Genomic DNA, 24,786 nt, shown 5'->3' with positions numbered 1-24,786 from the left:
CAGGTCTAATGGGCTGTGCGAAAAGGAGAAGTGGGGTGGGGCGTCCGTGTCGGCTGTAATTTGATCCAGAGCTGATAGCAACCTCTTCCACACAATTTGGGTTGGTGCTGAGACAGAAAAAAGCTGGTGTGGCCCGGAACATGGAGGCTGAGTTAGCTGAAAAGAAGTCTGGTGCACAGTTCAGGGTTTATTGAAAAAGGAGAAACTGCTGGGTGAAAGGAGAGAAGGTAAATAAGTGCCTCTCGCCCTACAAGCGCAGGCTGTCCAGAGCTGGACTTGCCAGGAGTTATTTTCACAGGCTATCAGCAGGAGCATTCTTTCAGAGAAAATCCTCCTGTCATAGCTCCTTTCACTACATTGACAGATTCCTCGACTTTATTCCCCTTGCAGAAATAATTGATCTTTTACAATAAAAGTATAGGAAGGTGCTAAATACGATCAACGTAGTGAAAGGTTTGGCTGTGGCTTTTGTGCTTGGACATCTGGTTCTAGATTACAGTGGCTTCGTAGAGTCTGCCATGAGCTCAGTGAAGTAACTCCGTCATTAGGATAATAACTGGGTATCTCGATTCAGGACATACATGAAGATAGGAAGGGCATGCCTTCTAATACATTTTTAACTTCTTAATGATGAGTCTCTCCATTGAGTTTATGGGAAGCTATGTGTATCTTTCAGTCACACAGTAAATAGCAGGGCAGAGGTGGCCAGGGCAAGTTTTGCCTTATTCGAAATCAGCTTCCCAGCTTTTTATGCCCAAGTACGCACTTCACATTCATAAAGGGGAAAAGTGGAAAAAGAGAAGGCCCTGCCTTAGAAGCCCTTCTTCCAAACCACATGTGTTTCTGTTGCCTTAGTGTGAATCGAGGTACCAAGGTGCAACTTGAAACTAGAAACTGGATTGTCATCTAGAGTTGGTTGTTTGAGAATCTCATGAGAAATATTTTATGACCTAATTAGATTGGAGAAGCTGTTAGGTTATAATTGGTAGGTAGTAAAAAGCAAATAACCATTTAGCTCATGAAAAAAAAAATACACTGTGTTAGAAAGGGAAGGAAGGAGGAGGTGTATCTTAATATCAGTTAAGACAGTAGAAGAATGAAACGTACAGTAAAAGCTTTTTCCACTGCTACTCTGAGGCTCCACACTGTTTCACATTTGGTGATAACACAATGATGTTCTTGTATTAAAACAGCTAATGAAGATTGAAGTTCACTCTTTCTTCTATATGGGCAGTCTCTTTACTTCGGAGAAGATTCCGGTTCAAAAAGAAAATAGGTCTCAGCCAGAATCAAAGTCAGTATAAACTTACCAAGAAATCCAAAATCAGTCAAGACATTCAAAAACTACAAAAACTTTTGCAGTATTAAGGGTTTTCTTGACAAATGGCATTTGAAGATATATCAAGCTAGAAAAAGTTTATCATTTTTTTTTTCCTCCTTTCTTTGAAGTTATGATGTCAAGGACACCATTCCTATTATGTCCGATTTCCTTTCTTTGACCACTGTTCCATCTGGAAAAGTCCAGTGAGAGAAACTGGCTGATACTGGAATTCTTCTGTTACTGGACTCGTAGCCCCACCAGCTTGGGGGTATGCAATGAGTGCAGGCCTGAAGACGTTTTGTTCTGCCTTCTGCCCCAGGTTCCTAATGTGAGAGAGTAGACCCAGATGATGGAGGTGCTTCAGTGTGATGGCTGTGACTTCAGAGCCCCGTCTTATGAAGATCTCAAGGCGCACATCCAGGATGTCCACACGGCATTTCTGCAGCCGACAGACGTTGCTGAAGACAACGCGAATGAGTCACGATCTGGGTCCATGAATGCCAGTAACCAGACAGAGGTGGAGTTTTCATCTATAAAGGATGAATTTGCGATTGCAGAGGACTTAACAGGTAAATCTGTCCTAGGATCGACGCGTCTGGTGTATTTCACTACCCTCATCTATTTTGAGCCTATAGCTGTGGTTCTTTTTTTAAAATTTTTTGACAGGAAAGTAGGATTTACTGGTGGGCATGAGTAAGAAGGCGATAGCACCAAGACTCTCATGAGTGCAGAGCCTACCATTTGTCCAGAGGGCCACGATAAGGGGTGTATTTGACCGCACAGCCATCTGGGATGAGCCACTTTTCTGCACCATATTTCCAATTTGTCTGCAGGAAACTTAGTAAATCCCTACTTCCTGGAGGAGTGGCTCTTCTAGTGGCCTGGGAACTTGAACTTGGCCTTGTGGAGGGCCTCAATCACATACTCTTTGTTCTACAACTTGGTACGGATGGATATTATGACTTGGCCAACGTGAACCCTGGCCACTATGTCCTGGGGCTTTCTAAAGTCCCAGCACATACCCTGTCTGGAGCTTGGATTGGGGTTGGCATGCCAGTCAGGAATGTCCCCTGGAGGGGACTGTCTTCAGGTTCCTTAGAGCAACCTGTACAGGCAAAGGCTGTGTACCCTACTGAGGCAGCTGTAGCTATGGTTCTTGACATGCACAGCTCCTACAGAGTTTCTTGCTCCTTGTGAGCCATTTTTCTTTTTTATTTGGCTGTACCATGCAACTTGAGGGATCTTGATTCCCTGCCCGGAGACTGAACCCAGGCCATGGCAGGGAAAGTACCAAGTCCTAAGCCCTGGAATCCCCCTTTGTGAGCCATGTTTGTGATTTGGGCATCATGTTTCTCTTGTTGAGTAGCCCAGGCAATAGTCCTTTCAGCTTCCTTATGTCTCTTCACTTCCTTTCAATTTGGAGCATAAGGTAGTATCTTGGAAAGTTCTAGAATGAATATCGCAGTTTGTGAAACTTGCACAGCTCTGTGCGCATAGATAGCGATGAGGGGGGTCTTGCCCCTGAAGCCGAGCACTCTCTTCCATCCACGAGCGGCAACACGTGTATGTTCATTAACACTTTGTTACTACTCTTCAGGGCCTCATCTTGAGATGTTAGGCCTTTTGAATGTGATGTTTATTAATGAAGAATAATTGAAAAGCAAACTGGATTTGCATGATTGAGTTTCTTGATTTGCTTTTGCTTTGCTCTTCTCTTCCCACTTACCTTATGCTTTCTCTTTAGGTCAAAATGCAGCCGCATTGGGGACTGGAAGTTACTATGGCCATAGTCCAGGATATTACAGTCAGCATATTGCCCCTAATCCCAAACCAACAAACAAGTTTTTTCAATGCAAGTTTTGTGTACGCTACTTCAGGTCAAAAAACCTCCTCATTGAACACACTAGGAAGGTCCACGGAGCTCAAGCTGAAGGGAGTTCAGCCGGACCCCCTGTTCCAGGATCCTTAAATTATAATATCATGATGCATGAGGGATTTGGAAAGGTCTTCTCTTGCCAGTTTTGCACATACAAGTCACCAAGGAGGGCAAGAATAATTAAGCATCAGAAGATGTATCACAAAAACAATTTGAAGGAGACCACTGCTCCCCCCCCTGCCCCTGCTCCAATGCCAGACCCAGTGGTCCCACCCATGTCCCTGCAGGACCCCTGCAAGGAACTGCCAGCAGAGGTTGTGGAGCGCAGCATCTTAGAATCCATGGTCAAGCCACTGACCAAGTCTCGAGGCAACTTTTGCTGTGAGTGGTGCAGCTATCAGACCCCCCGCCGAGAACGCTGGTGTGACCACATGATGAAGAAGCACCGCAGCATGGTCAAGATCCTGTCCAGTCTCAGGCAGCAGCAAGAAGGGACAAATGTGCCTGAGGCGCAGAACAAGAACGACCTCAGCCCCACTTCTAACTCCACCTATCTGTCCATGAATGCTGCCAGCCGGGAGTTACCCAACACTAACGTCTCCAACTTCAGGGGCTCCATTGGCAACTCCATCATGAGACCCAATTCTTCTTCCACTTCCAAGTTTTCGCCCATGTCTTACCCTCAGATGAAGCCGAAGTCACCTCACAATTCTGGCCTCGTTAACTTGGCGGAGAGATCCCGTTACGGAATGCCCGACATGACCAATTCTGCTGACCTGGACACTAACAGCATGCTGAATGACTCTAGTTCTGATGAAGAGTTAAATGAAATAGACAGTGAAAATGGCTTAAATGCTATGGATCACCAGACAGTAGGCATGTCTGCAGAGCAGCTGATGGGCTCAGAGGGCAACAAATTATTGGAGACCAAGGGGATCCCGTTTAGAAGATTCATGAATAGGTTCCAGTGCCCCTTTTGTCCTTTCCTCACCATGCATCGACGTAGTATTTCCCGTCACATAGAAAACATCCACTTATCTGGAAAGACAGCCGTCTACAAATGTGATGAATGTCCGTTTACTTGCAAGAGCTCGTTAAAACTTGGGGCTCACAAACAGTGTCACACGGGTACCACATCAGATTGGGATGCTGTGAATTCCCAGAGTGAAGGCATTTCCTCCTCACTGAATGAAGGTGTCGTGTCTTATGAGAGCTCAAGCATCAATGGCAGAAAGTCGGGGGTCCTATTGGATCCCTTGCAGCAGCAACAGCCACCCCCGCCGCCGCCACCGCCACCACCACCACCTCCGTCACAGCCACAACCACCGCAGCTACAGTCGCCCCATCAGGTGCCACCCCAGCCCCAGCTGCCCCCGCCGCCTCCCCCGCCACCTGCGCAAGCCCCACCCCTGCACCCCTACAAGTGCACCATGTGTAATTACTCCACCACGACTCTGAAAGGGCTGCGAGTTCATCAGCAGCACAAACACTCTTTCTGTGACAACTTGCCAAAATTCGAGGGGCAGACCTCAAGCCTGCCATTGGACAGTGAGACAGACAGCCACCCCTCTTCCAGCAACACTGTGAAGAAAAGTCAGACCTCAATTCTTGGGTTGTCCTCCAAGAACAATTTTGTCGCCAAGGCCTCTAGGAAGCTCGCTAACGACTTTCCGCTCGACTTATCGCCAGTGAAGAAGAGGACCAGGATTGACGAGATAGCAAGCAACCTGCAGAGCAAAATAAACCAAACAAAACAGCAAGAAGATGCGGTGATCAACGTGGAAGATGACGAAGAGGAAGAGGAGGACAATGAAGTGGAGATTGAGGTGGAGTTGGACAGGGAGGAAGAGCCGCCGGAGCCCGTCCTGGAGGTGCCCACGCCCTTCTCTGCCCAGCAGATCTGGGCGAGAGATGCCCCTGAGCCCCCGAAGGAGCCCAACTTCAGAACTGTTGCCCATGATTACAATGCCACCAACGGGGCTGAAATAGAGCTCACCCTTTCTGAAGATGAAGAGGATTATTATGGCTCCTCCACCAACATGAAAGATCACCAGGTTTCCAATACTACTCTGCTCAACACCCAGACTCCTATCTACGCAAGTGAGCACAATAATGAAAATACCGACTTTAGTGACTCGGGAAGGCTTTATTATTGCAAACACTGTGACTTTAACAACAAATCTGCCCGGAGTGTCAGCACCCACTACCAGCGCATGCACCCGTACATTAAGTTCAGCTTCAGGTACATCTTGGACCCCAACGATCACAGTGCAGTGTACCGGTGCCTGGAATGCTACATCGATTACACCAACTTTGAAGACCTGCAGCAGCATTACGGCGAACACCACCCAGAAGCCATGAATGTCCTCAACTTTGACCACTCGGACCTGATTTACCGGTGTCGGTTTTGTTCCTACACAAGCCCGAACGTCCGAAGCCTGATGCCACATTACCAAAGAATGCATCCCACCGTGAAGATTAACAATGCCATGATATTTTCGAGCTACGTGGTGGAGCAGCAGGAGGGGCTAGGCACAGAATCCCAGACTCTGCGAGAGATCCTGAATTCGGCTCCGAAGAACATGGCCACGTCCACTCCCGTGGCCCGTGGTGGCGGTATGCCAGCTCCGTACCCCAAAAACACTCCTTCCAAGACCTTTCCTCCAGAATGTGAAAATCAGAAGGACCCCTCGGTCAACACCGTTGTCGTGTACGACTGTGACGTTTGCTCCTTCGCGAGCCCCAACATGCACTCTGTGTTGGTTCATTATCAGAAGAAACACCCAGAAGAAAAGGCTTCCTACTTTAGGATCCAGAAAACCATGCGAATGGTGTCTGTGGACAGGGGCTCCGCCCTTTCTCAGTTATCATTTGAGGTGGGTGCTCCAATGTCTCCCAAAATGTCCACCATGGGTTCCCCACCCCCCCCACAACCCCCGCCACCAGACCTCAGTACTGAGCTTTACTACTGCAAACACTGTTCCTACAGCAATCGGTCAGTTGTGGGAGTCCTTGTCCACTACCAGAAAAGACACCCAGAAATAAAGGTTACTGCCAAATATATCAGACAGGCTCCTCCCACAGCTGCAATGATGAGAGGGCCGGAGGGGCCCCATGGCTCCCCCCGGCCACCTGCCCCTATGCAACAGCTCAACCGGAGCAGCTCCGAGAGAGATGGCCCTCCCATGGAGAATGAGATGTTTTTTTGCCAGCACTGTGATTATGGGAACCGGACGGTCAAAGGGGTCCTCATTCATTATCAGAAGAAGCACCGAGACTTCAAGGCCAATGCGGATGTGATCCGGCAGCACACAGCCACCATCCGAAGCCTCTGCGACCGCAACCAGAAGAAGCCTGCCAGCTGCATGCTGGTCTCCCCCTCGGGTGTGGAGCGGGACAAAACAAAATTGCGAGCGCTCAAGTGTAGGCAGTGCTCGTACACCTCCCCCTACTTTTATGCCCTGAGGAAGCATATCAAGAAAGACCACCCTGCCCTGAAGGCCACGGTCACGTCCATCATGCGATGGGCATTTCTAGATGGCTTGATAGAAGCTGGCTACCACTGCGAGTGGTGCATCTATTCCCACACAGAGCCAAGTGGTTTGCTCCTGCATTACCAAAGGAGGCACCCCGAGCATTACGTGGATTATACCTACATGGCCACCAAGCTCTGGGCGGGGCCAGACCCATCCCCTCCCTCTCTCACTATGCCAGCTGAAGCCAAAACATACAGATGCAGAGACTGTGTTTTCGAAGCCCTCTCCATCTGGGACATCACCAATCACTACCAAGCATTCCACCCATGGGCCATGAACGGAGACGAGTCGGTGCTGCTGGATATCATCAAGGAGAAAGATGCCGTGGAGAATCCCATGTCTTCCTCTGAAGACCTGGTGGGCACTGTGAGTTGTGAAAACAGTATGCCTGGCCCGCTTGCCGAGCAGGAAGGCGAATGCCCTGAGGATGCCAGGCTTTCCCCTGAGAAGACCATCCAGCTTGCCTCAGTTAACCCCGCCATCTCCTCCACCCCATACCAGTGTACAGTGTGCCAGTCTGAATATAACAACCTGCACGGCCTTCTAACCCACTATGGGAAGAAGCACCCAGGCATGAAGGTGAAGGCTGCCGACTTTGCCCAGGACATCGATATCAACCCCGGCGCTGTCTACAAATGCAGGCACTGCCCTTATATCAACACCCGCATCCACGGGGTCCTGACCCACTACCAGAAGCGACATCCGTCCATCAAGGTGACCGCAGAGGACTTCGTGCACGACGTGGAGCAGTCCACTGACATAGCCCAGAACGACGTAGAGGAGACGAGCAGGATCTTCAAGCAAGGGTATGGCGCCTACCGCTGCAAACTGTGTCCCTACACACACGGCACTTTGGAGAAACTCAAAATCCACTATGAGAAGTACCACAACCAGCCGGAATTCGATGTCTTTTCCCAGTCGCCCCCGAAGCTGCCCATGTCCCTCGAGCCTGAGATAACCACTGAAGTGAGCCCCTCCCAGGTCTCGGTGACGGAGGACGAGGTGGGAGAGGAGCCTGTGTCCACGTCTCACTTCGCTACCTCGCACCTCGTGTCCCACACTGTGTTCCGGTGCCAGCTGTGCAAGTACTTCTGCTCCACGCGGAAGGGCATCGCCCGGCACTACCGCATCAAGCACAACAACGTGCGCGCCCAGCCCGAGGGCAAGAACAACCTCTTCAAGTGTGCCCTGTGTGCCTACACGAACCCCATCCGCAAAGGGCTGGCTGCCCACTACCAGAAGCGCCACGACATCGACGCCTACTACACCCATTGCCTGGCGGCCTCCAGAACCATCAGCGACAAGCCCAACAAGGTGATCATCCCGTCGCCGCCCAAGGATGACTCCCCGCCACTCAGCGAAGAGCTGCGGCGCGCCGTGGAGAAGAAGAAGTGCTCCCTGTGCGCCTTCCAGTCCTTCAGCAAGAAGGGCATCGTGTCCCATTACATGAAGCGCCACCCGGGGGTCTTTCCCAAGAAGCAGCATGCCAGCAAGCTAGGGGGCTACTTCACCGCGGTCTACGCTGACGAGCACGAGAAGCCGGTACTGATGGAAGATTCGGAAGAGAGAGGTGGCTTCGAGAAAGCCGAGGTGGAGGGAAACGAAGGGCAGGACATCGAGTGGCTCCCGTTCCGCTGCATCAAGTGCTTCAAGCTGTCCTTCAGCACGGCCGAGCTGCTGAGCATGCACTACACGGACCACCATAGCCGGGACCTCAAGAGGGACTTCGTCATCCTGGGCGGCGGCCCCCGGCTGCAGGGCTCCGCCTACCAGTGCAAGCACTGCGAGAGCAGACTGCAGAGCACCGCCGAGCTGACCTCGCACTTGAACATTCACAATGAGGAATTCCAGAAGCGTGCCAAACGTCAGGAGAGGAGGAAACAGCTTTTGAGCAAGCAGAAATATGCAGATGGTGCTTTTGCAGATTTCAAACAAGAGAGGGTAAGGATATGTTTTGATTTCCCTTCCCCCAGGAGGCCTCTCATCACTGGTGCCCACATGCACTTCTTCGCTGCCAGCCAAACCGCTCCGGGCTTCCTAGTGACTTAGCTTGCCAGAGAGCTCAATAAGTCAATTAAACATTTCGAGCTTGATTATCTCCCCCATGCTCTGCTCACCCTTCTCCACAGCCCCGGTCCTCCTCCCTGTGGTCCCTCCCAAGGCTCCCCAGGGGAGGGTCGGGTGGTTTTCCTGTATTATCCGAGGCCTAGTTCACGACAACCGCTCGCTCTCTTAACCAAGGCAGTTGTGGGCCATCTCTCGTGTCCTTAGTGCTCAGCCATGCCTTGGTTTGCAGTGTCGGCTCCACGAACCAGACATCTCCAGGAGTAGATTTTTGTTTTTCTTTTTTTTTTTTGGTCAAGAAGTTCACTCATGGCATAGCTCATGCAACGTTTCACCTGCATAGTTGAACGATGGGTTTGAAAGCCAGATAACTGGGTGGCAGTGACGATGAGGCTTCTGCACCAAGAACTTCTCTCCTTACAAGTCATCACCTATTGGGGTTCCGGAGACTTTGCGTAGTCGGCAGCGCGCCTCGCCTCTGATGAATTCATTATGTAAAAATGCTCGCATATATCTCCCTTGGTTTTTAACCTGCTAATCTGCTGTAACATAAAATCTAGTAATCTGCAAGAATAAATGCCGGCCATTAGGGAGGGCTCGGAGTACTGATGGCTACCACTGTATTTTACCAGCCTTTTGGTCACTTAGAAGAGGTGCCAAAGATCAAGGAGAGGAAGGTGGTGGGCTACAAGTGTAAATTCTGTGTGGAAGTGCATCCGACGCTCCGAGCCATCTGCAACCACCTCCGCAAGCACGTCCAGTATGGCAGTGTCCCCGCCGTGTCCGCCGCCGTGAAGGTGAGCACTGGGAAGGTCTGGATGAGAAGTCTTGTGTGTGAGCCATTCGCGTTCCTAATCCACGCCGCTGCTCAGAGACACTCAGGAAAGGGTGTCCCAGATGTGGGCATTCCTGAGTTACACTGGGATCGGTCTGGCTTGTTTTGATTTCTTTACAGGTTGGATCCTCCTCATCTTCTGTGTCTCCACCCGGTTGCATTTCGATCTGGTTCCCTTCCACGCGGATAGTTCAGTGGAAACAGAAGATCCGGGCCTCAGGATACAGGAGGCTTTGGGTCACCTTTCTGTGCTGTGTTTGTTTGTGCTTCCAAGTGTTTCGAGCTCCTGAGAGGAGCCCCGTGGGTTCTCTCCCCATCCTCTTCTGCTCCTCCCACCGCCTGACTTCTTGTCTGTCTTTCTCCTATGGTAATGATACAGAGATCCCAGGAGAATGTGTCTTCTAACTTCTTATTCTGGGTCCTCAGAGGAGCATTAAGAAACGTTAAATCTGAAACTGAAAGCCTTCAAGTCACAGTTGACCCTGTGAGCCCTTTGGCCTGATTTGTCTCCCCCATCCCCTTTCCCTATATGTTGCTGACAAGTGCCTCCCCTCTGCCTCCGACGTGTTATCAGGCCACCTGTTTTGAACATCACAATCTTAAATATTAGTCACTGTTTTAATAACCAAGCCGAAATCCCTGCTTTCTAGGATGTTGTTAGCCACTTCGAGCAGAGAAGTTAGTTCAGAGCTCTGCCCTATCTCTTTGGATACATGAATGTGTTTTTGTCATCGGCCCTTCCCGATCTTGCGTCCTGTTTTGCCATCGTGGCCTGGAGGTAAAGCTTCCGCTTTTCCCATTGAAGACTGGAGCCTTCCTGCTGGCGACACAGCCGTGAGTGGTGCTGGGACCAGCAGTGGCCATGTCCTTGCCCGCCATCGTGGTGTGTCCCAGCTTTGCGTCCCCCAGTCGCTCGAGGGAGACAGAGCACCTCTTCCTGTGTAATCAGTAATCCAAGGAACCACCTCGAAACACAAGCAACTTAAACCCAGGCTTCTCCTTAATTTTTGTGTTGACTATATAGTAGCCTTTGGTCAAGGGGTAATGTTACCATATGTGGGCTAGAGATGAGCATGGTGGCAAAGAGCTGGGTCTTTCTGTCTCCTTCCTCTCCTGAGGGTGTTCCAAGGCTCCTAAATGCCCAAACCATTCTGTTTTTCCTTCTTCCTGCCTCTCTTCCTTTCTCAGAGCCGTAACCCTAACCTGCTTTGTATCAGTTTCAGTAGGATCCCAATTAGAATTTTCTTTGTAAGATGGGAGATAAGGGAGTGAACTGTCTTCAAAAGTGGGAGAGCCCCTCCCTCATAGTTCTCAGACAGTAGCAACCTATGTCCAGATGTTGCCCTCATATCACCACCACTGCATGAGGATGGCATTTGGGTGTGCCCTTCCTCTAGGGGGAGCCAGAGAGGCAGGGGAGGAAGCCTTACCACGAAATGCCGATGAGTTTGGGAGAATGAAGGGAGAGGAGGAGAGCTGGGGGCAATGATGTTGGATATTTATTTTGTTGGTGGGGCATGTGTGTGTGTGTGGTTCTCTTAGCAGGAGGCTGAAGACCCTTCCCACTTGTTCCTGGATGGACTGGAAGCAGCCAAAGATGCCACTGGCGCCCTGGTGGACCGGGTGGATGGTGAACACTGCTTGCTTGATGGAATGTTGGAGGATGAAACCCGGCCGGGGGGATACCATTGTAGTCAATGTGACAGAGTCCTGATGTCCATGCAGGGGCTGCGTTCTCATGAGAGGAGCCATCTGGCCTTGGCCATGTTTACCCGCGAGGACAAGTACAGCTGCCAGTATTGCTCCTTTGTTTCTGCTTTCAGGCACAAGTAAGTGCTCACCGAGTGCCCACAAGTGGTAACTGGGGAGGCGCGCGGAAGGCCCGAGAGGTTGGAGGAGTCTCGAGACCCCTGTCATGGTTCACGTCCACTGTTTAGCTGGCTATGTTACCTTGAGCCTCAGTCACCTCATCTGTCAAATGGGGCTGAGAACAGGAGACTGTTCACTTGACACCAGACTTGGCAAAATCAAGCATTTTTTAAAAAACTGGAGTGTACTTAATTTACAAGTTTGTGTTAAGTTTCAAGTATATAGCAAAATGATTCCATTACACACACACACACAAAAATATGTACACATATTCTTTTTCAGATTCTTTTCCAGTATAGATTATTATTAATATAAGATATTGAGTATAGTTCCTTGTGCTTTACAATAGGTCCTTGTTTACGTATTTTATATATAATAGTGTGTACTTGTTAATCTCCCTACCCCGCCCCCAACTATCCCCTTTGGTAACCATAAGTTTGTTTTCTGTGTCCATGAATCTATTTCTGTTTTGTAAATAAATTCATTTATATCATTTTTTAATATTCCACATATAAGTAATATCATACGATGTTTTTGTCTGACTGACTTCACTTAGTATGATCATCTCTAGTTGCATCCATGTTGCTGCCAGTGTCATTATTTCATTCTTTTTTATGACTGAGTAACAATCCATTGTATACATATGCCACATCTCCTTTATTCATTTATCTGACAGTGGAAATCTAGGTTGCTTCCGTGTCTTGGCTGTTGTGAATAGTGCTGTTGTGATCATTGGGGTGCATGTATCTTTTCTAATCAGAGTTTTCTAAATTGGGCATTTTTTTAAAAAAATGACGGTTTGGGAGGAATTGCTATGATGTACACCAGGAAAGACCGGAGAGTACATGAGTTTACTGGTGCATCTGTCAAACATTCATCCAGAACCTAGTCATCATAAGAGGAAGTAAGTTTCCATTTGGGAAATTAAGTGGCTAAGGAGGTAAAATTAGGACTGCTAATCCATGTGACCAAAGAGTCATTGCTTGGCATTTAAAAAAAAAAAAGACCTGGAATGGTAAAGAAGTTTATCGATGCTGGAGAGATGCTTGAAATGTAGTGGGGTTGGGAGAGGGAGCTTTCCACTCCTTGGCACAGCTTTGAAATTGCACGTTGGGTTTTTATGTGAGGCCGTTCAGAGTGACGGGAAGAGGGATGGTTCTGAGATGCAACAACCTTTTGTTGCCTTTCTCTCACAACTGTATGAGAGAGAAATATTCAATAACACATTCTACAGTCTTGGATGAAGGTGGCTGATTGTGAGGCTGACATGCTGTTTATTTTTATCATAATTGAAAATAAATGATGGGCTGTTTGCTTCTTCAAAAAGATAAAGTGCTAGTTAGTGGTTGTTGAAAGGCAAGAAGAGGAGATGCTTCTACGGAGGTTAGGGAGGGTTGCAATGGCTTTTATGATTATACAGGACCTAGTATCTAATCTTTGTCATCAGACTCATGCCCTGGCCTCAAACTAGTGTAGTTCTCACCTGTTCAATAAATGTTTGTTGAACAGCGACTCTCTTTTCTGACACACAGAACCTCAGTAAGTTGTTGTGAATAACTGAATACGCTCTGTTGTAAATGCTTTGGGGGGAATATAAAGAATAGGACACGGTCGGTGGTCTAAGGGAACTCAGGGTCTAGTTGGATTATAAGTAAAGCAAGCATACAAATGACTGGGCAACATAATGCACATGTCTTTAAAAAATGTATCAATAAAATGCTACAAAGTTTCAAAGAAGAGAGATGGTACATCCACTTTTGAGGGATCAGGAAGATTTTATGGAACAGGGAGTTTTAGAGTCAAGTCTTCAAGAGGAAGGTAGGACTTCAAGAGTTTGGAAAGGACATACAGTATGAAAGGAAAGATGAGAGGCCAGGGTCCTGAGGAAGAAGGTGACGTTCAGAGGCACTCAGCTGGGGGTCCTGTTGGACTTTCTTGGGTGGGGGCCACAAGATATGCAGGATCTTAGTTTCCTGACCAGGTATCAAACCCATGCCTCCTGCAGTGGAAGCATGGAGTCCTAACCACTGGACCGCCAGGGAAGTCCTTGGTTGGACTAACTTTTAAGTGATACAGTGGAAGGTAAAGTCTGAATACTTGAGACCATATTTGGGATCTTTGAATGTGGAATGCATGCTTTGTAATTTACATTACTGGTCAAAGGAAGACTGTAATGAGTAGGACATCTTAATCACTGACATTTATCAAGCCTCACTGTGTGCCAGGCACTGTGCTAAGTGCCTTCAAGCATTATCTCATTTTATTCTCAGAATAGCCCTATGAAGTATGGTGCCATTATTATCTCCATTTATGGATAAGAGAAGTGAGGCCTTTTAATGTAGAGAAGTTGTGTAACTTGCCCAAGGCCACTCGGCTTATGAGTAATAGCTGGTGTTTGATCCCAGGCAGTCTGACTCCATCGCTTGTGCTTTTGAGTTGGGAAAAAAAAAAATGGTGGAGACCAATTAGGAGGGTCATGATAGATAGCTGAGCCACCAGGTTAGAATGGAACTTTGGAAACAGTTAAGGGAAGGACGATCTTCATGGCTTGGAAAAATTGACTTCTTGGAGGGGAGATGGGACAGAGTACAGTACAATTGACATGGAGGTTTCCAGTCTGGTTGACTGACAGCATGGAAGTGTTCTTTCTAAACACAAGGAAATGAAGAGAATGTGTTTTGGATTAAAAAAAATAACAAAACCAACACTTCTGTTTCGGGTTGGTTGAGTTTAAGATAGCTGAAGGACATCCAGAAGGAGGTGTCCTGAGGCAAGGGAAAGTGCTGCTTAGGAGCTTGGGAGAACATTATATATTTAAATGCTAAGAAGTACCGTTCCCATATGAGTCATTTAGAATGGAATCTAGTTCTCTGGGGCACTGATACAAATTAGAACATCTTCCCACACCTTGTTTGGTAGATTTATTATTTTTTTAACAGTAGTAATTATTATGAAATACTGGGAGTTGATTATAATAATTTCTGTATAAGTTGCTTCTGAAAGACTGGTATATAGCAAACATGGTTTTATCAGAAGGCAAGGCCAGCCTTTGGATCACGCAGCTTCCTGTAAACATGCCTGCCCTGGGCCTCCATATTTATAAAGACTTTGGAAACAGACAGCCCATCGCAGATAGTCCAGCTACTTTGAAAGCTCCCTGCCCTGCACAGGTGTTCATGGTGGAATTAAGATTTAAAAAGAAAGTCAGCCCTTTTTACATACAAAATTTCTCTAAATCTCATTTTTGGGGGGGAGGTGGGGAATAAGTTCAAGGCCTCTTTGATAGACACTCCTCACTGACTGCACAAAACTTAAATTTGTCTGTATTTTACCTTTTGTTTTTAGATGTCCTCTCCTACTTTGCAGTGCTTTAGAGAAGGGAAAATAAGTCCACCAAGACCTGTTTCCACTGCCATGTCTCTCAATCCAAAAACATTTTTGATTTCTTCCTTCCTTTAGCTTCCCCAACTCTTGCCAATCTTTTTTTTCCGGTTAAGTGCCATCCTTGGAAAGTAACAAAATTACTTTGAACAGCTTAGAAATGGGATTTCTGGAAAAGGGCAATGAGAAAATGTTGGATGCTGTTTTTAATCCTGTCATTTCCTTTTTTTTTTTTTTTCCTTCTACATCAAGTTTGGATCGCCATATGCAAACCCACCACGGACACCATAAACCATTCCGATGCAAACTCTGCTCCTTCAAGTCCTCCTACAACAGCCGGCTGAAGACACACGTCCTCAAAGCCCATGCTGGTGAGTTGTTGTTCACTGTACACTCGTTCTCTGAATTTGAAATCCAGTAGTCTTTAATTTTAAAGAGGGAAATTTTAAGTCGCTTGCTCCATACACATGAGAATAAGCTTTCTTTGAAATCATCATGTGTTCAATTTTATCTCAATCTAATAAAAATTAAAGAATGGCCCAAAGGCAAAATAATACCGAGCCACATGTCACCCATGTCATAGTCGATTCATTCAACTAGTATGTATCCACTAACAGATTTTTGCTACTCATGGGCTCTGTTTTTTTTTTTTTAAGAGAAATTTCTAAATTACAAAGACTTTCTAATGGAAGTGCAAGAATTGGTACATCTACTAAAAGTAATTTCCAACTAAAATAAAGTTATAATCTTAGAAATGTTGAAAGGGGCAGAGAGAAATCAGGATATCTGAGATTTCTCCTGAGATGCCCTTAGATGCATTTCCATGCCCCAGATAAGAAGAGACTTTGGGTCCTGAGGGTCCAGGAGCTGTGCTGACTCTGTTACTCTGTCTTCTCATCGGGCTGGTTTCATGAACATCCCTTAACTACTAATAAGATGTGATATTAATCATCTTATTTAATCCTCAAAACAGCCCTAAAGAGGGTGGATGCTGTTGTCACTCTTCAGGTGAAGCTACCGAGACTCAAAATTAAGTGTCCTGCTCATGTCCACCCTCATGACTCAGATGGTAAAGAATCCACCTGCAATGCAGGAGCCCCTGGTTTGATCCCTGGGTCAGGAAGATTCCCTGGAGAAGCAAATGGCTAGCCATTCCATTATTCTTGCCTGAAGAATTCCATGGCCAGAGGAACCTGGCGGGCTATACAGTCCGTGGGGTCGCAAAGAGTCGGACACGACTGAGCGACTGACACTTAACACTTTGTCAGCCACAGAGCCCATTCACTAAGAATTTGACTCCAGAACAAAAACCAAACATCCTTGCACTCACATGGTGCTACCTCTCTCTGTTTTGCTCTTCTCTACTTGGAATATGATGGAGATGCCCACAGATAGCTAATCAGAACTCGGCCGAGAGAGGAAAGGCAGTGGCGAGGGGGCCCCGGGGCATTTCCCATGATTCCTCAGTCCTCTGAGAAGCCCGACTGCACAGCGGCCTGTGGCGCCCTCTCAGAGGTGTTGACAGCCCTTCAGGAACTTGCTTCAAACACAGAGGGAAATTGGGGAGTCAAAACACTTTAGAATAGCTACCAATACTATCAGAGATTCTTCTAGAGATCAAGTCTTCTCCATGAGTTTCTTCAGCTAAGGATTTAGAATACTAGTTGAATTCTAGTTTTATATTGTTTACTTTTTTATTAGCGTATAATTGCTTTATAGTGTGCGTTAGTTTCTGCTGTACAATGAAGTGAATCAGCCCTATATAAACATATATCTCTTCCCTTTTGAACCTCCCTTCCACCCCTCCCCACCACGAATTCTAGTTTTAAATTTTTCAATCAGTTAGAACTTTCCCGTCTCATTTATTAAATTCCATTGTATGGTTATAAAAACTTGTCTCTTCATCCCCTGTGGAAATAAGACCATCTCTCCATTATTTCCTGAATGCTGGGTTCTGTTGAACTGTCTTAATGGAGTAAAACTACTGAAGCCTTAAGTTCACAGCAGTTGTGGGGTAGGGCGGGGGGTGGTCGGCAGATTAGCTGTATAGGCTCTTCTCTGTTAGTATTTTTATATCTCCCAGAACATTTTACTAAAGTCCAAGGAGTAAGAGGCTTTGGGGATCAAACCACTCTTTCCTAACTGGTGTATACTGTAAATTATTCAGCTGGGACACCATCCTCAGAAGTTTTTCCTATAGATCTCAGCCTTGTCAAAAACACTTTACCAATGGGAGTTGGGTAAGTGATTTGGCCTGTGGGAAGGACTTAAAAATAAAGTGCCACAGGCTACACACTGACTCTAGGGCACTGAGCTGAAGCGTATATTCTTGGAGCTGACCAAGCAGACTGGCCTTCTGTGCTCACTGGTTGGCAAGAAGAAAGCATCCAGAGAGAGTGGAAGCAGCGTTATCTAGTTCTCTACACACCTTGGACCACTGGTATCTATGACACAGCTCAAGTCAAATCATTTTCCAAAAAGACTCTTGACTTGTCTGTTCTACTCAATAGACTTTATTTTAAAGGGTAAAACCAGATACCTGGATTGGAATTCTCTCTCAGGTTATGCCACTTATGACCACCCATCAAGGTTCATGTAGCCGTCTTTGCACTGAAAAATCGAGAAGTGAAATAAGAAGAGCAGTAGTATATAAAATGACATATATACTTATTATTTTAATTGTTTATTAAAATGTTTATTTATTTGGCGGTGCCTGGTCTTAGTTGCAGCATGTGGGATCTAGTTCTCTGACCAGGGATCAAACTTGGACCCCACCAGGAGGGCCCTGTATTTCTTATATTAGTAAATATCATTGTTCATGCCCAGCATTATCCTGTAGCTCCCAGGCCATGGTTTGCGGAGCGTGGAATTGACTGATGTTCTTGTTTGGGTCCTCTGACTTCTTTGCGCTTCCCTTCTGCTTTGGGCTGTAGCATGTTGCATCGTTCAAGGTTTCGTGTGGGTCTCTTCAAGGCTTTCTTGGAAATGCAGGCTGTGGGGGTCATCAGTTGTAAGAAGGAGGCTGAATCCAGGACTTTGGATGCTGGGCTCGCCTCACATGAAACCACTCAGTAATTTTCCATTTAGTAATTAGGTGGCAGGAAGGTAACCATCACAACAGGGTGAGAGTGAGGATGGAGGCTTACCTGCTCTGCCTTGCCTTGCTCTAGTGAGCATTTGTCTGTAGCACATCAGCAGCATCGTCCTCAGTTCACATTCACTGGTCCTCTCCTCTGGATTTCACATTTTACCTTAAAAATACATTTTAAAAATACGTGTTCGTTAGAGAAAATTTGAAAATGAAAGAAGAAATGCAGTAGCCATTCACAACCTTATTATCTAAAGACCACTGTTATTAATATTTGACAATATTTCCTTTCAGCCATTTCTTCTGTAATTATTTCTCATAGTTATGATTATAATTTAATGTATTATGCCTTTCTATTTATTTTTATGAGTATCAGAATTTTATTTTCCTATGTATGACCAAATCTTTAAGAATTAATTTTAATGAATAGTAATTTATCAAGAAGATATACCCACATTTACTTAATCATTTCCCTGGGGTTGGAGACTTAAGTTGTTTCATCCCTTTTTTAAGCATAAATAATGTATATTTCTAAATAGAGATTTCTAAGTATTAATGGATATTTCCTTAATATAAACTCTCAGAAGTGGAATTATTGAATTTCAAGCCTGAGCTTTCTAAATTTATTGTTGTTAAAAGCAAAATTGCTTTCTGAGTTGATTGTACCAGTGTTTGTCTGTCCAATGACGTATGCATGCCCATTTTACACCCTGCAGTTCATTTAAAAGCTGGCTTAGGGCAAAAGTAAATCATATTCTCATTTAACTTGATCATAGTGATCTGTGCTGTATTTCAGTGGTATTAAAAACAATTAAAAGGAAAGTTCTTTTAGAAAACAAACTTATGGTTCCCAAGGAAAGAGGGGGGATAAATTGGAGATTGGGACTGACATGCACACTATTCTATTAGATAACGAATAAGAGCCTCCTACTGTTCAGCACAGGGAACTCTACTCATCACCCTAGAATGACCTATGTGGGGAAAGAATCTAAAAAAGAGTGGAGATATATATATGTATAACTGATTCACTTCGCTGTACAACAGAAACACAACATTTTAAAGCAACTATATTCCAATTAAAATTAATTTGAATAAAGCAAAAATACTTATTTCTACTTAGGGAAGTGAAAGTCGCTCAGTTGTGTCTGTTTGTAACCCCAAGGACTGTATGCTGCTGCTGCTGCTGCTAAGGCACTTCAGTCGTGTCCGACTCTGTGCGACCCCACAGACGGCAGCCCACCAGGCTCCCCCTTCCCTGGGATTCTCCAGGCAAGAACACTGGAGTGGGTTGCCATTGCCTTCTCCATTGTGTGAAAATGAAAAGTGAAAGTGAAGTCGCCCAGTCGTGTCCGACTCGTAGCTACCCCATGGACTGCAGCCTACCAGGCTCCTCCATCCATGGAATTTTCTAGGCAAGAGTACTGGAGTGGCTTGCCATTGCCTTCTCCGAAGGACTGTATAGTCCATGGAATTCTCCAGGCCAGAGTACTGGAGTGGGTTGCCTTTCCCTTCTCCAGGGGATCTTCCCAACCCAGGGATTGAACCCAGATCTCCCTTGTTACAGGCAGATTCTTTACCAGTTGAGCCACAAGGGAAGCCCAAGAATACTGAAGTGGGTAGCCTATCCCTTCTCCAGTGGGTCTTCCTGACCCAGGAATTGAACCAGGGTCTCCTGCATGGCAGGCGGATTCTTTACCAACTGAGCTATTTCTATTTCAATGCCCTTTATATTGAAAATATAAAATAAATATAAAAATATATGAGCTACACACAGATGCACACATGTTAATGTATTTATACACCTCTGTTGTTTAAGAAATCACTTTGACTCATTTCTGTACTGTTGATCAGCTAGGGAAATAGTTTTGTTCTCAAGTTTGTGAACTGGTCCAAAGAAAACCGCACACACAGGATGTGTAAAATCCAGAAGGCCTAGAGTCATCGCGGAAGTGAGTTATGAGGATGGCACAATAGTTTGCACTGAGTGACTTGGTGCTGGGAAAGCCACCCATCAACCCTTGGAATACGAATGAAGTGTATTATTTTCTGTGGATGATGCAAAGGCTGAAATGAAAACTGACATAGTCATTTCTGTTGTACAGACAGAGGGAGAGGGGGGAAGACTTTCTGAGGGAGCTAGCTAGACATTTGATTTCAGGCTCTGCTGGGGAATCAATTATAGGCTCCTTCGCTAAACTGAGCATGGGATGAAGAGGGACCAGGTCACTTGATGCCGGGGGGTGGGGGTGGGGGGTGTTGCCGAGGGGTTGATCTGAGAGGGTTCTCAGGAACCAGGCAGCTTGAGGCGTGCTCCCTGGAGTGAACTAACCGCGTTATTTCCACCCGCCTCCCCCCTTCTCCCCTCCTTCTCCTCTGCTGTCCCCACTGTCTTCTCCAGGTGAGCATGCCTACAAGTGTTCTTGGTGCTCCTTTTCCACCATGACAATCAGCCAGCTGAAGGAACACTCCCTCAAGGTCCACGGAAAAGCCCTGACCCTCCCCAGGCCACGGATTGTCAGTCTCCTCTCCTCGCATGCCCACCACTCCTCCCAAAAAGCCACCCCAGCCGAAGAAGTGGAAGATTCCAATGGTAAAACCGGGCTTCGAAGCGGGCATCAACCATTGGGGTGGTGGTGGATGGGGATTAACAGCCAGGCCTTCTTTTTAGAAGAAAATCGTATATGAAAACGTGATGGTTCAGGTGAAGGAAGAAATGTGAAAAGGTTGGAACAGTATAGACTTTGGAGGTGGAGGGTGAAGTGAACTGGGTGAGCATCTGTTTGGTTCCGAGACAAGGCATGTCTGCATTGCTGTGTGTGCGCAGCTTATGGAGAGAGCGCGTGTGTGCTGGGTTCGTGTTGAGTTCTTCCTTGGTGGTTGAGCGCAGGAAGGTGAGGAATGCTGGGCGTATTTCTTTGTTTACTTATTGGTATGTATGCTGTGAAGTGTTTGGGGGTACCAGATGTATACGTTAACACAATTCAGAGTGGGAATGGAAAGGGTGAATGGTGGGGATGTGTCATTTCGGGGTCACCTTGTGATTTTTTTTTTTTTATGGCTGAAGAATGATGAGGAAGCATCAGTTGAAGGGAGGGAGTAACTGCCCACTTTCAGAGCTTCACAGGCTACACCCGGGAAGCCCTGGAGGGAGTCTCCTCATTGGCGGTGTAATCAAAGCTGTACACCAGAGAGGATGAGAGCGAGATGGCCAGTGTGGCAGAGCCGAGCAAAGGATGGTTTGTTTTGATCAGCCCAAGAAACGGAAGGGTGTTGATTGCTCACCTCAGATGACTGCAGAGTCACATGCTTAGGAGAGGAAGAAGTCTGTAGATTCTTGTTGACATAGGAGACCTAGGAGCTGCTCTCTTCCATGACCTTCTGGTGTTGACTGCCTTCTGCAGCATCTCTGGTAACCGGTTATCTACCGCCAGCCTGAATACTTCTCAGGTCAGGGAACAGACCGTTTCCCAAGCAAGGTCTGTCGTTACGTCCTTGGTAGGAGCTTAAAGGGCTGGCTAGAAAGTTCATGGGCCCTTCGGAACAAAGGCTTGGCTTTGAGTCTTATTTCGCTCAATGCCAGTTGTGTTTTCCTGGGCAATCTTAGCTTCCTACACTCAAAGGTCAAATTGGATGATGATACCTACCCCTTGATGACCTTGAGAGATTAATAAGAAAAGATATACATTTAATAAATGGTCATTTTATTCAGCAATTTACATCCTTGGATTGCAGTTTTGGTCTTTGAGGCCAAAGCATGAACTTGGGGTTACGTTTAATGTAAGGGTTTAAAAAGATAGACTTCTCAGGTTACCTGAAGATCTGACAGCCCCAACACGTCCACGTGGTCTGACTATCTAATTAGCAAAAGAGTAAGTAATGAACCTTCATTCAAAAGGTCTGAGCAGAGAAAACTGGGAGGAAAAGGAAAGGTAAGTCCTGGGGCTAAAAGCTCCCTTTGCTGAGTTGCAGAATTTGGTGGCCTTTCCTTTGCCAATCAGTAAACACCAGGTTAAACGTAGTAACTCCTTGCTGGTATTCCTGTCTTGAAGGACTTCTGTTTAACAATGAAGGTTTGTTATTATGATGGTGGCTCCTGATGAAGTGAGCACACTTACCTTCTCTGCTGATGTGTGGCAGTTTAGCCTGTGTTTGTTGTTGGTGTTGTTTTCCAGGAAAATTTAGAGTCTCAAAGCTAAGGGGGCGGGGTTGGGAGATGGGGGTAGGGAACACATGTGAAACACTACAGAAAATGTCCCCTTTGCACCTTGAGATTCTGTTCCTTGGAAGATATTGGTATATTACAACAAAGGGCAAAATAGAATTTTATGTAATTGTAAGGTCTTCACATGATAACAAACACTCACATGATTGTTAATGAGTTGCTTTTATCTGAAATGGAAGCTATGTTTGTGTAGCCATTTGGGTAAAATGGGGCTTCCCTGGTGGCTCAGGTGGTAAAGAATCTGTCTGTAATTTGGGAGACCTGGGTTCGATCCCTGGGTTGCAAAGATCCCCTGAAAAAAGGAAAAGCTAACCACTCCAGTATTCTTGCCTGGAGAATTCCATGGACTGAGAAGCCTGGTGGGCTACAATCCATGGCATCACAGAGTCAGACATGACTAAGCAACTAACACTTTCACACTTGGGTGAAATAGATCCACCCAAGCACCATTCCTCACAAAGGCTTTTCCTGGGACATTTGTCTCCATGGTTTACCTTCTTTCCCCTTTGTCCTCCTCTCTTGGAAGGTGGGTCTTAGTCTCCAGCACAGGGACATCCTGCAGACCACTCAGTGTATGGCTCACCTTCCTCTGAGTGCGTGCTAGCTAAGTCACTTCAGTCATGTCTGACTCTTTGTGACCCTATGGACTGTAGCCCACCAGGCTCCTTTGTCCATTGGATTCCTCAGGCAAGAGAACTGGAATGGGCCGCCATGCCTCCTCAGGGGATCTTCCCGACTCAGGGATCAAACCCGTGTCTCATGTTCCCTGCATTGGCAGGTTCTTTACCACTAGTGCCACCTGGGAGCCCTCCCATCCTCTACATAGGCTAAAAAAGAGTCAAGTTCAGTCAGTTTCCTGAGCCTGTACTCTCTGCCAGGAGCTATGTGATGCACAGAAGAATCATAAATTAATACAGTATCATTCTGAATGCCCCGAAGTTCAGAATCAAATGTTTAGAAGATATTATCAGCATGGTTTTGAACTAACCGCAGCTCTTAGCCTGAAGCCTCACCTTTTTGAGGGGTGATTTCTGATTCTTGGAAGCTAGACAAGGTTAGGACCTTGGGAGAAGGGTGGTTTCAGAAACATGATGAAATGATATTGGCTAACTCTCTGTGTAACACAGGTAGTCTATTAGCCACAGGGAGATAAGTTGCAGTATTTAAAAGTGTTTTTCTCTTTCTGTAGAAGAAAGGATAATGAATGTAAACACTCTGGGTGGCCACTCTAGTGAGGCTTACACAGAACTCATTGGATCTGTGCTGATTTCAATGTATGTAAATAATCTGGATCAGTGGGTCAGGAGTGATTGTTTAAGTGGGATGAACCTAAAGGTTTAAGGTGGGGTAATGCACCCCACTCCAGTACTCTTGCCTGGAAAATCCCATGGACGGGGGAGCCTGGTGGGCTGCAGTCCATGGGGTCACTAAGAGTCGGACACGACTGAGCGACTTCACTTTCACTTTTCACTTTCATGCATTGGAGAAGGAAATGGCAACCCACTCCAGTGTTCTTGCCTGGAGAATCCCAGGGACGGGGGCGCCTGGTGGGCTGCCATCTATGGGGTCGCACAGAGTCGAACACGACTGAAGCGACTTAGCAGCAGCAAACAGAAAAAAGGTTTCAAATGGGCTCTTCTCATTAATGGATAATATGGAAAGAAAAATTAATAGTTTGTCCATTCAATCAATATTTTCTTGAATCCTTTCTATGTAGGTGTTGTGTGATTCAAAATGCCCAAGAATGACAGAAGAGGTTGAAAATGGGCAGGCTGTTTGCTGGGGAACCGATTGGTGGATTCCTAGAAAGGGTTACATCTGGGGGGCGAAAAAACAGCTGTGGGGCTAGACAGTAGCCTGTAAATCATGCCTTGAATGGTGTTTGAAACACGCATGTGAAATCCAGTTGCACATTTTAATAGGGAGAAGCTGTGGGGCCGTTGGCTCTCAGTTAAGGTTTCCCACACTGCCAGGTCGCTCTGAACACAAGAACCAAAAATGTGTTGCAGGCCTGGGGGGAGTAGAGATCCGTAAAACCAGGGAAATCACCAGTGTGTCCTTGGCTTTCTGATCCCCTAGTGAGACATGTGAATAAAACGACTTGACATGCTTGCTGCTGTTTGCAGTGGTCAAATGTTTGCAGTCTTGAGAGTGAGCCAGTCTTTTCCGGCAGAAGGAAACTGCCTGAGCAAGAAGGTTCTTCCTAAGCTGCTTTGCCTCCCAATCCAGAGGGGAGCCCTACAGGGGAGAGAAGGGAGCCCTCCAAGAGAGCGAGGGAAGCCAAGAAGGCAGCCGCGAGAAGGTGGGGGGTGGGGGTGGGGGCTGATTGCTTTCCCACTGCCTGGCCACACACTTGCTCTGGACACAAACTCTTAGACTCTGGGCTGTCAGTCTTGACATGTCTCACCAGCATGTGGTCTCTCTGTGTTCTCCATGATCTGTGGTTGGAAAGAAAAGCAGTGCTGCTTCTGTGTGTAAGATAATGGGAAATGACACATAATTGCTATTCTAAACAATGCATTAAGTTGAAATCATAAGGTTGTCAACAAGAGGAAGTGTTCTGCTGCGTTTGTGTTTACTGGGTTCCTTCTGCC

General features: G+C 46.5%; 1 protein-coding gene across 10 annotated transcripts in view; it reads left to right on the top strand.

The window, feature by feature from the left end:
* Positions 1-24,786, top strand: part of ZNF462 (zinc finger protein 462) — a 157,654-nt gene that overhangs the window by 58,882 nt on the left and 73,986 nt on the right. For 6 of the 10 annotated variants that reach the window (XR_011465049.1, XR_011465050.1, XM_070375165.1 and 3 more), the window contains 6 exons: positions 1,641-1,890; positions 3,066-8,674; positions 9,430-9,594; positions 11,175-11,461; positions 15,135-15,253; positions 20,369-20,560. Coding sequence is in view for 8 of the 10 variants with exons in the window: in XM_070375165.1 (XP_070231266.1) it covers positions 1,668-1,890; positions 3,066-8,674; positions 9,430-9,594; positions 11,175-11,461; positions 15,135-15,253; positions 20,369-20,560 (6,595 nt within the window). In the remaining 2 variants the exon portion in view is untranslated. The other 4 variants (XM_070375166.1, XM_070375167.1, XM_070375169.1 and 1 more) reach the window with 4 other exon arrangements.

Source organism: Bos mutus, chromosome 8 (assembly GCF_027580195.1).
Source record: "Bos mutus isolate GX-2022 chromosome 8, NWIPB_WYAK_1.1, whole genome shotgun sequence".
NCBI lineage: Eukaryota > Metazoa > Chordata > Mammalia > Artiodactyla > Bovidae > Bos > Bos mutus.
This window is presented reverse-complemented; position numbering and strand designations above follow the sequence as displayed.